This window comes from Somniosus microcephalus, chromosome 14 (genome assembly GCF_052327205.1).
Source record: "Somniosus microcephalus isolate GS21.2 chromosome 14, FLI_Smic_1.0, whole genome shotgun sequence".
In the NCBI taxonomy this organism is placed as follows: domain Eukaryota; kingdom Metazoa; phylum Chordata; class Chondrichthyes; order Squaliformes; family Somniosidae; genus Somniosus; species Somniosus microcephalus.
Genome location: NC_141000.1, coordinates 68,899,060 through 68,911,465, shown reverse-complemented (window position 1 = coordinate 68,911,465; position 12,406 = coordinate 68,899,060). Strand labels below are relative to the sequence as shown.

The window sequence follows — 12,406 nt, the reverse complement described above, 5'->3', positions numbered from 1 at the left end:
TAAACAATAATTTATATTTCAAATAGTCATCCCTATTGGTGGAAAAAAGTAATGATAGCAAGGGTTAAGAAAATGTAAGACTATTGAAAGGTGATCTTTCCCACCTCTGAATTTGGCATGATGCCAGGTGGCAACATGAGCATTTTTTCCAAAGATTATGTACATTGTAAATTACATTCCTAGCTGGTCTCGATATTCCACACCCTGCTGAACTATCCGGAAGTCCGTTAGAACTTATTTACCATATGCTGATTAGGTTCTTTCAAAGTTTTACTAATTATCTGGGATATATTTTCCTTCTAGAAACTACTTTTATTTTGAATATTTTTGATACCAATGTTAACATTAATTTAGATGAATTTATATTTAGATTTTTTGGGCTCTTGAGTTGAGGATGTTAATGCAGGAGATGGAACAAACTTCACAGGAATGACTATATCTCTTACAATTTTCCCTTCCCCCTGCTGTTAAATATCACTCCAGGCACCCCAAATCAGTCTAGAGTCAGCAGTTTTCAGGATCACTTGGTTCCATCATCAGGTGAGTAACTTGTGCACTGTGGCAACTATGAAAATCAAAAGCACATTCACAACGCAGGATATCACCGTTAAAAAGGCGTAATATTTTTCCGTTAAACTTACTCTTTCATTAGAATGACTGCATTATAACCCTAGCCGAGTATAACATTTTCATCCCTTCTCACTGTCAGCCAATGTGGAGCCAGGTTGACAAAAATGTAGCTGTTAGCAATGTTAATAGAAGATACAAAACCTGACAGTAAACTTCCAGTGGGAAAGCTGAGAAAGACAAACAATATCAACTGTCTATATTGTAAAAAAAGGTGATGTAACATACTTTTAAAATTGATTGAATTTGTAAACAACTCAATTTATGTACTTGTGCTGTATGAAAATCAAGACGTTACTTCTTGTAGCATACTTACCATTGTTTATTCTCTATACAAAGGGCTCGGTATTAGCAGGTGCCCATAAACTCGAGCAGTCAGACGATGCTGATAGGAATGCTTAAGGCAGATATCTAACACGCAGGCTCATTTCTCCCCACTTGCCAACCTGATGTGTCTTCGAATTCCACACTTCCTGTCCAACATGTCACTGAATCCTTCCTCCAGTTCAATATGAACCAAATTTTCCCTCCCAGTATATTTTCATTAATACAGCTGCTCCTTTCTGCCCTTAGAGTGAGATAATTGGGAGAATGCCCCCGAGTGTGTTGGGGCAGTTTTACACTGAAACTAGCATTTTATCTGTACTGTTAATATACCAGTTTCAAATTGTAAGAGGCTGGGCAAATCCTTTTCCTCAGTGGTATTCCTCCTCTGCTTCAATATCAAAAGCAGGAGGCAGCAACACTATTTTTGGAAGCATGTCGTTTGGCAGGGATGAAGAATTAGAAGCACAAGAGTTTGGGGTGGGATTTGGAAAAACATGAAGCAAATGGACGGGGGACACAGACCTGAGGACATTGAAGTTTTATATAGTTTTAAATTGCAAAAGCTTGGCAACTTACCTGTTTCAGTGGATAAATTGAGCCAATTGTCTTCCATCCGCTGTATTTATTCCAGTTGGCAATTTCAGTACCTTCCAAAAGTAATTGCTTTCCTCTAAAGTTGGCATGTTCATAGGCTATCCATCTGATTAGATACAGATAATGCATTATGATGAATTGTAAAATGAGAGCTGAATTAATCTTCTTGGTTTACATACTCTGATTAAATGTCATCTATACCTAATAAACATTTATTTTTTGAACGTGTTTTAGTGTTTTGTGTGGGAAAATAGAATCATAGAATGGTTACAGCACAGAAGGAGGCTATTCAGCCCGTCGCGCCCCTGCCGGTTCTCTGCAAGAGCACCTCAGCTAGTCCCACTCCCCCACCTTTTCCCCGTAGCCCTGCAAATTTTTTTCCTTCAGGTACTCATCCAATTCCCTTTTGAAAGCCACGATTGAGTCTGCCTCCACCACCCTTTCAGGCAGTGCATTCCAGATGCTAACCACTCGCTGCGTAAAAAAGTTTTTCCTCATGTCGCCTTTAGTTCTGCCAATCACCTTAAATCTGTGTCCTCTGGTTCTTGGCCCTTCTGCCAATGGGAACAGTTTCTCTCTCTCTACTCTGGCTAGACCCCTCATGATTTTGAACACCAAATAGAACAAATTTACTTAATGTATTTGTTCATAATTTTTATGAGAATGATGATGCTTTAGTTGGTTGAAGGATAAATGTTGGCTAGGACACTTGGAGAATTTACCCTAATATCTCTACAACCTTCAAATCCTTCCACTCAACCGATAGCAAGGCTTTTAATGCCTTTTATTACCCTTTTAATGATGTCAACTGACCCAGAATCAACTACCTTCTCTGGGCTTCCTCATCCCTAGTACAGAAATAAATATGCCTCCTAAATATTAGAACTGCAGGCATTTAGGGATTTGTGCCTACTTACATTCCGCTGTTCACCTTTACTGACTTTGGATATTTGTAATACCCCTTGTCCTTCAAGCAACTGGCACCTTCTGTAAGAATCAGCTCTTGACATTCAAATGAATAAAGGCTAAATAAGCTGATAGATGGCATGGAAAAATCCTAAAACAAGAAATAACAATAGGGTCACACTGAGCAGATGCTCCCCATACTACCAAGAAACAGTTGTGACATAAAGTAATTTCTTTTCATGACAAAAAGCATATTTTACTCTCTAATGAACCGTGATACCAAATACAAATTGTTAAAGTAACCACACCCTAGCACTAAATATTAATACACCTTCTCAACATCTTATATTATCAGCATAATAAAAGTGATTGTTGCAAGTTTAGAGTCTTGCTTTAGCTATTCTGGTCATTCCTGTTAAGTGGTCAATCTTGTCTGATTACACTTTGGGATATTTTACAACATTAAAGGTGCTATAGAAATGCATGTTGTGTATGTTCTGCCCATAAAAAGCAGGACAAATTCAACCTTGCTAATTACTGCCCTATCAGCCTACAGCCAATCATCATCAAAGTGATGGAAGGACAATATCCAGGCTTGGGCTAAAACGTGACGAGTAACATTTGTGCCACACAAGTGCTAGGCAATGACCAGCTCCAACAAGATCTGTAACCACCTCCTCTTGACATTCAATGCCATTACCACTGCTGAGTTCCCCCACCATTAACATCCTGGGGGTTACCATTGACCAGAAACTCAATCAGAACAGCCACATAAATGTCATCAGAGGCTGGATATTCTGCAGCAAATGGCTCATCTCTTGACTACTTAAGCCTCTCCACCACCTGCAAGTCATGTATAATGGAATACTCTCCTCTTGCTTGGGTGCAGCTTCAACAACACTCAAGAAGCTCCACACCACCCAGGACAAATCAGTCTGCTTGATTCACCACCGGTGCACTGTGGCTGCAGTGTGTTCTATCTACAAGATCCACTACAGCAACTTGCAAGGCTTCTTTGGCAGCACCTCCCAAACCCGTGACCTCCAGCAGCTAGAAGGACCCTAATTGAAGCAGGTACATAGGAACACCATCACCTCCAATTGCTCCATCCTGACTTGGATATATATCGGCATTCATTGTCACTGGGTCAAAATCCTGGAATTCCCCCTCTAACAGCATTGTGGGAGTGCCACACAGACTAGCAGTTCAAGAAGAAGGCAGCCCACCACCACATCCTCAGGTCGATTAGGGACGGGCAATAAATGCCAGCCTTGCCAGCAACACCCACAGTCATTAAAAAAATAGAGACAGGTGTCTGCAGACATTCCCTCACGAGAGCGCTTTTAGCTGTAGGTTACACAGCAATCTTCACTTTTCGCTCGAACACTCAGGAAATGGGTTAAGGACCAGTGAACTTTTGGGAGAGGGATGCATGTTGTTAGGGGGGATGGGTTGGTGAGGTGTCTGATGCACATTAAGTGTCTCATTCTTTTCTTCATTTACACTGTAGATATAGATGGTGTGAACATAATTCTAGCATTATTTTAGGATCCGCATAGGTACTCATGCTTTCACTTACCTTGGCCAAACTTGGGAGGTCAGTAAAATATTTCTGACACTGTATTGCCTTTTGTTGGGTGGTTAAGGTGTCATTGACCTCCTGAGCAGCTTCCTCAATACTGCCTGCACCATGCTGTTCTGGGGCTGTGTGTTTTGGGTGGGAAAAAGCCTGTCTCTCCTTGCCCTCATCTCTGCCTACACAGAAACCGCTGACAACCTTGGGGCTTTGGTCACCTAGATACCCGCAATGCTGCTCCTGCTTCTGCCATTTGAAGCCTCTTGTACTTACTCTCACTCTCTCACTCAATTTTCTGTGCTTCTGGACCTGTAAGCTATTGCAGCTAAACAGCATTTCCTTCACTCGCAGTGACAGAGCACTGGTCAAGAATGGGAATCCATTTAAAACTAAAACTACGTATAAAATTAGGGCCCCTCGGAGAAAATGCCGTCGGTTGCTGGCGGAAGTCCCATCTACTGTGTAGCCAATGGGTCTAGAAAAACCCAGGCCTATATGTTTATTCACTTTTCTAATCTGTTCTTTATTTTATTCTTCAAATTCAGTTCTCCTTTAAGCATCAGTAATAGTAAGCCATAGTCCACGGAAAAGTTTTCAGGATATCTGTCCCCTTTGTAGTGTATTGTGCCACCCCATTAATCAAAATATTTAAATTGAAGTTCTACGCCAATGCAATTTTCAGGTACCAATGGGCAGAGCATATGCTGTGCTCACTCTACCCTGGGTACTGGACGAAGAGTGACCTTACCAGCGGTCCATAAAGGGACTGTTGGAGCTGCTGTCAAACGTCCAAAAGAAGACACGTGGCACTGATTTTTGTGTGGCCACGAGGAGCACGAATGTTTATTTTAAAACAGCAAAGGAATTTGATACAAATGTATTAAATGTTTAGATGATAATATCACACTGTAGTTTATGAGCTTAAAAGGTCCAATTTTAAGCTGTACCTTTGCTGGAAAATAGAATTTTTGATTTTACTTCTACTGCCATTTGAAGACAGTGACGCTATCAGGTGTTAAAGTAATAGCTTGAAGTAGTCATTTTTGGAATCCTGTCAGTAAATTAAGGGGTCATTTACCTCCCCTTACATTTCTTTAATATTTAAAAATATAAATATTTATAATTGTTCTTTGAGGTTTTTTTTTCCCTTTCATGGATAAGAGTTATTTAAAAATAAAAATAAGGAAGTTGTAATTGTGGAGTAGTGCCAGGTCCAGCTTACCTCTTTTTATAAAAGAAACACTGACTTTATAAATAAATATATAAATCTTTACTTTAGCACTTTGTGAGGCTCCCAGTAGCATTGTTTAAAAATGAGTCACTTTACTGGTGTAAAAACCCAATTTGTATTGTGCTAGGACTATAAGTATCAGGATCTGACAGCTTCTAGCACTCAAATAAATTAGTTCCAAATTAAATACATGTTAATTTGATCTTGTGGAATATATTTGCATTGCTTTATTCCTATCGACATTGGAGAAAAATCAAATAAGTTTGTGTAATCAAATATCACAGTTAGTAATTACTCACCAATTTAACACCTGTTATGAAGAAGGATTTGAGACTTAACCTGAAACAATTACTGCTTTTAGCTGTCATCCTTAGTTAATGATTACACAGAGAAACCATTGCCTATTCAATGACATAGACCCATATACCCATATAAGGGCCTAATCAAAATACTTCAGGATGACATTAATCTACATATAGAGCTGCCTGTTTTGGCCAACCTACTTAGATTTGTTCCATTTCACCTACTTCAAAAATATTTAGATTGACACCTTTTTTCCTACGTGGATAAACAATACAGGAAACAAAAACTGCTAAATTAGTTGGGGCTAAAATTACTTGGGACGTGATCCCAGTGGTTACTAGTACCCTCAAGAACTGATCCTGCCAAAGTTTGCTAAGGCCCTGTTTGATACTGAGTTATATAAGGATTTGCTCAGGCCTATAGCTGAGGAATGCCAACTCCATAACCCATGTACAATAACCCATTGTCACAAAAAATTTTATGATTTTTACCAGGTGAGGTGAGGCAAAAAGCACCAGACATACCTTCCAAGAATGCACTATACTAAGTATGATGGCCACTTACAACCACCTCACTGTGTTAAAATGCTTCAAGAGCTCACCATCAATGCCCAGGAGGTAACGCAATGATCTGCACAAGCCCAGCTTCCACCTGGAAATATCCTTTGTCACACAGCCTTAAATGCTCATGGCCCACTGACAGCCTAACATGATATGTAATTGCTTGGTCCGTGTGCATGTCCTCATCTCCATATGGTCTGCCTGATGACACCTGAGTTTGACTGTATTTCTGAACAACCAGAAGACATTCTCACTTTGCATTTTTTCAAGCAAAAGCTCCTGGTGTAGGCTGTCACTTTCATTTTAAGAGCAGATAGAGGTTTCGCCACATCGGTAAGAGGAAAATCCAGGCTATTTGTTATATGGCCCATTGCAGAATTAAGATGAATTTTGATATACTATATTAAATGTAAACATCATACCGTCATGATTCAAGTACTATTTAAAACTAATATACTGTACAAGCTTTTAGGCAGGATTTACCCAAGGAGAGGTAACAATATCAGTTTGCCCTAAGGATCAGTATTAAATAACTGTTTCCCACTGTCCCATCAGTTATGGAGTGAGTTATTGAATGCACGTTGTTGCTTAGTTTTCCTAATTTGCTTTTTCATGTTATTCTTACTGCTAACATTACTGCGCTAGGAATCAATTCAATGTGCACTTGGTCCAAAAAATTAACAACATTTGTCAGATGATGTACAATATTCTGCTCATTCATGACCACTAGGTGGGGCTTTGCATCTGTCAGAAAGGATAATTCTGAAACTCCATTCATCCTAGTCAATGCTGCTCTCACTAACTCCTCAGCACTGACGCTACCTGCAGAATTTCCCATGAGACAGTGATAAATGTCTCATGTTCTGAATCATCAAGGGAAAGCACTAATTAGAATGGTAAAGTTATTTGGTCCTTCAGAATTGACCATAGACAGTGTGGAGCAATTGAAGTGCCATTTTTCACTAGCTGCTGTAAAGGCTTGTAGAATAAATGACGAGGAACAGTGTGATAGGCAAGAATGATCCCTGGCTCATGACAAGAATATGTAATCATGAGTCCCTAGTTTGTTATTCTGTGTGCCACAAATTTAAAATGGTGGCAATGTCCATGGGCCAGTTTTGGCTAATGTGGGACCCTGGAGGCTTGTGAAGAAAAGTAAGCACCCAATTTATACATTAAAAGCTTAAAAAAAAACTAGAAAACTTAAAATATGAGGTCTTGTGATATCTCTAAATTTATTTCTGCTAATCAAACATTGAACAGTGAATAGTCTGTGGGCCTGAATGCCAAATGTATAGTACAATTAATGGGAAAGGCTTTGTAAAGAAAGTTCTGTCAGTACCAGTCAGACCCATTTGTTAAACTTGAACAACAAAAAAAAGGACAAATCACACTAGAAGGATGGACTATTGGCTAACTTCCTCAACACTGCACCGATCTACAAAACCTAATCAGCTGGAAGAAGAACTGTGGGCTACAGACAGGAAATAGCCCTGGGGAGAGAATGTCCTCTGTGTGTTATGTCTAAAGATCTCGATGGAATGGGACCAAGGGAGCAGGTGGTGCACATAAAGGAAATCAGTCTGATAAGTCTGCTCTGTACGAAATGGGAGAGAAACTATAGAAAGTTGCAGATTGGGAAAGGTGGATGCAGAGGGAGGGCAGGGGCGGGGAAAGGAGTCAGGGCTGAAGGAGGCAGAAGCAGCTGAACAAAAGGGCCCAGTCTTGGAGGGAAAAATCCACGAGTTCCTTGCACTGGTGCCAAAACTGATGATAGAAGGGGTAGGGAAGGGAAGTCAAAAGAGAGGCTTTGTGGTGGCGAAAAGGAGCTTGAATTGCTGTCCAGAATAATTCTGGAGCAGGAGGAGGTTTTGACCATGCAAAAGGAGAGGTGATACCATTTGAGCGGGTCAAGGCAGAACTGGCAGTGGACAGTCAGGCTGGTTGTGAGACAAATGCAGTTAAACAAATTTTGATTTGTACCACAGTGAGTTACAAAAAGCACTTACATTTCTGATGGGCTTCAGAGATCTGATTGGCTTGGCTGACAGGCATCCCAGGGAATCGAGGTCTGGGTAGTGTCCTTCCTCTAACACATACTGGCAGCCCGCATAATCTTTTTCATCATACAAGACCCAGCTTTGAAGGTGAGAAAAAGAAAGTAAAAGGCATATTTGTATAAATATCATAAGATGTTTTCAACATACTATGCTGTATATTGCAAAAATAATTTCAGCTTTGGAGACCTTGCATATTTTATATTTTATGCTGTAATTCCTAAATTATATATTGAGAAGTCACTTTATCAAGTGCTAGTACTAGAGGATAAATGTAAATGTGTAGAAAATAGCCCTGGGGTGGCTCTATTCTGTTATGTGTAACAACACCATAAACCCATTCTTTATAAACAGGAAACTTTCTTGTTCCCCCATAACAGGGCTGAAAAAAGCAGTTTTACAAAAAATGTATTGAGCATACATTTTATCATCAATTGGGAAATTATTTTAGAAATGAAAGGGTAACAACAGTTTATGCAGGTACCTCATTTTAAGGGTCCATATAGATAGATAAGAAGAATTTGCATTTATGTCCCAAGCTCCTACTGTGTTCTAATTCTGTTAGATTTCAGGAGATGGTTTTATTCCTGTTCCTGGCTGGGGTGGAGATCGCCTTTACAGAAGGTAAGTACTGTAGAAAATATAGGGACAGAGTGATCTCCTGGAAGAATTTCGATCGCCGAGATGGGTCGGAGAGGAATTTCCCAGATTTTTTTCTCCCAAATTGGCCATTGGGTCTTTATCTGGTTTTTCGCCTCTCCCGGGAGATCACATGGGTTCGGGGGATGCAGAGTGATAGAAGATTTGAGGTTAGGATCAGATCAGCCATGATCTTATTGAATGGTGGAGCAGGCTCGAGGGGCCGATTGGCCTACTCCTGCTCCTATTTCTTATGTTCTTATGTTCTTATGTTCTTAAGTGCTTCACATCCAATAAAATGCCAAAAGTAAATGTTTTCACACTCTTACCATCCACGAAGAACCTTAAATGAATTTGGTTGTAAAGGTGGTAAACTGGGCATTTCCGTCACAAATTCAACACTTTCTCCTTGAAAGTCAATTCCGTTGTATGCTCGGAGCTGTAATACAGATGCATAACAATAGTTTTGTAATACAGCCCGCTTGATTGGCACCCCATCCGCCACCTTAAACATTCACTCCCTCCACCACCGGCGTACCGTGGCTGCAGTGTGTACCATCTACAAGATGCACTGCAGCAACTCGCCAAGGCTTCTTCGGCAGCACCTCCCAAACCCGCGACCTCTTCCACCTAGAAAGACAAGGGCAGCAGGCGCATGGGAACACCACCACCTCCAAGTTCTCCTCCAAGTCACACACCATCCTGACTTAGAAGTATATCGCCAATCCTTCATCATCACTGGGTCAAAATCGTGGAACTCCCTCCCGAACAGCACTGTGGGAGTACCTTCACCACATGGACTGCAGTGGTTCAAGAAGGTGGCTCACCACCACCTTCTCAAGGACAATTAGGGATGGGCAATAAATGCTGGCCTTGCCAGAGATGCCCACATCCCATAAACGAATTTTAAAAAACTTTCGAAGATCTTTTCCATAACAGATATAAGCTTATTCATACATTGACATCATATTGTTTACAGATGAAAACAAAATGGAAGTATCTGCTTGTCACAGTTAACCTTTCCACAGCCTTCAACATAATAATATACATGAAGGCATTTATACATTTTGATACATTTTATTTCCCCCTCCCCCATCTTCTGGAAAATTCTGAGATAACCTAGTTCCAAATGTTCATTCCATAGGCGACATGAGGAAAAACTTTCTTACACAGCGAGTGGTTAGGATCTGGAATGCACTGCCTGAAAGGGTGGTGGAGGCCGATTCAATCGTGGCTTTCAAAAGGGAATTGGATGAGTACCTGAAGGAAAAAAAAATGCAGGGCTACGGGGAAAGGGCGGGAGAGTGGGACTAGCTGAAGTGCTCTTAGAGAGCCGGCACGAGCTCGACGGGCCAAATGGCCCCCTGTGCTGTAACCATTCTATGATTCTTTGATTCATACATAAGCTGGCTACTTGGAGGAGCAGGCATCTCCCTCATGTCACAACTATTACTGGGAGCTCACTGTATGCAAAATCATGAAAGCACCCTGTCCTACTATATAGTAAGTAGTAGCACCAACAAGCTGTGCCAATGCACCTCCTGCTTTGATCACCTGAATTAATCAAAAGGGTTTCTTAAGCTGCTTTATATTGATTTTTTGGTTTCTAGCTTTTGAAGTGCTGGCCTCCAGCAGCTGGTGGTCACAGCAATATAAATGTGTGGGTTTTATTTTTAAACCTATTGCAAAGAAGACGCATTTTTGCATTGGGTCTTCCTTTTTTTAATTCATTCACAGGATGTGGGCATCATTGTCAAAGCCAGCATTTATTGCCCATCCCTAATTGCCATTGAGAAGGTGGTGGTGAACTGCCTTATACAACCGAGTGGCTTGCTAGGCCATTTCAGAGGGCAGTTAAGAGTCAGCCATATTGCTGTTCTGGGGTCACCTATAGGCCAGACCAGGTAAGGATGGCAGATTTCCTTCCCTAAAGGGACATTAGTGAATCCATTTGTTGGGTTTTTATGACAATCTGGTAGTTTCATTACTGATACTAGCTTTATATTCCAGTTTTATTTAATTAACTGAATTTAAATTCCCCAGCTGCTGTGGTGAGATTTAAATTAGTCCAGGTCTCTGGATTACTAGTCCAGTAACATAACCACTATGTTACCGTACCCCATGGCTGCTGCCAGTTGATGGTGGTATAATTTTTGTTTGTGACGCTGATCAGGCGGGGCAGTGACTGGGGTGTCTGCTCTGCCTGTCCGATGATGCCGGTGGGATGCACAAATGATTTTTGTAATTGGGTCTCATTTAAACACAGGAGGAGAGCTGCTAGCGCTAATTGCACTGCCTATAGACAGCTCGCTGTTTGGGAGTGTGGGAAATGTAACAGGTCTGCTGCTTCTTAAAGACAACCTGCAGCTCTTAAAGGGAAGGTGGAGTTTTCAGTGGTGGTGAGTGGACAACACATTATTGAAGCAGCAAGCCAAATGATGAGAGCCTGAGCACCCCAATTTTCAGATACAGCCGTAGAGGACCTCATGGAACAAGTGAGCACCAGGAAGAAGAAGGTCTTTCCTTCAGCTGGGTGATGGTGCCCTGCAAAATTAGCCAGCTACAATGGAGAGATGTGGCTGAGCAAGGGAATGCCAGCACCACAGTTCCTGGCTGCAGTGCAGGAAGAAATTTAACGAGCTTACTAGGCTTACCAAAGTAAGACTCTTCTTCAAATCTCTCTTACTCTCCACACAGACCGGCAACACCAGACTTTAACCCAAGTCCTAGCAATCCGTTCCTCCCCCGCTTTACAAGCCTCCCTCCAATCACAACGGGAATCTTCACTGCACATCCTTCTGTTTGTACTCACACACTCAACACCTGCTACTGCCGTGACAACAACTTCCTCCGCTTGCCCACACCTGCTGCTTCTTATTCTCAGCATGTGCACTATGCTTATTGAAGGGTGGTAGCCCCGGCATAGATACCGAACATAATTGTTCATTTATGGGGAAGGGATTGTTCAACGAGCTGCTGCTGAAGAGCTCTGGCTGAAGGCAAGTGCTGGAGCACTTCTGTTTCTTCGCCAACCTCAATGCCATTAGTGTATGGACGTGACTGCTGCCAACGAAATGAAGTTGTTGCACATGCGCAGTTCTGGTGTTTTTTTGGTTGTTCGCTAACTGAAAAGAAAATATTGTCGCCATCACCAAGAAAACACTTCCAACAATTGACTGAATACATCAAGCTAGCTTTTATCGACACTAGACGGCGAATCAGTTTTATTTTAATTGTGCTTTAGATGCAACCATGCGCCTTTAAGTAACCTCCACAGCTAATTCCGCACCTCACTGCATTCCTGAGATGAGAGAAAGAGAGAGCTCTTCATCTTCTCTGGGAATGAGTCAGTGACTGAGGGGGGCTCCTGCACCAGCAAAACTCAGCAAACGTCCATTAAATAGGATTACATAGGATATACAGCACAGAAACAGGCCATTCGGCCTAACCAGTCCATGCGGCATTTATGCTCCTCTCGAGCCTCCTCCCGTCTTTCCTCATCTAAACCTATCAGCATAACCCTCTATTCCTTTCTCCATCATATGCTTATCTAACCGTCCCTTCAATGCATCTATACAATTCGCTT

General features: G+C 41.4%; 1 protein-coding gene across 1 annotated transcript in view; it reads right to left on the bottom strand.

Moving 5' to 3' along the window:
* LOC147107528 (uncharacterized) overlaps positions 1-12,406 on the bottom strand; it is an 85,411-nt gene that overhangs the window by 17,490 nt on the left and 55,515 nt on the right. The window contains exons 13-16 of the mRNA XM_086006614.1: positions 9,150-9,259; positions 8,134-8,263; positions 2,466-2,605; positions 1,531-1,654 (exon numbers count right to left, since the gene is read on the bottom strand). Of these exons, the coding sequence (XP_085862740.1) occupies positions 1,531-1,654; positions 2,466-2,605; positions 8,134-8,263; positions 9,150-9,259 (504 nt within the window). The remainder of the gene's footprint in view (positions 1-1,530; positions 1,655-2,465; positions 2,606-8,133; positions 8,264-9,149; positions 9,260-12,406) is intronic.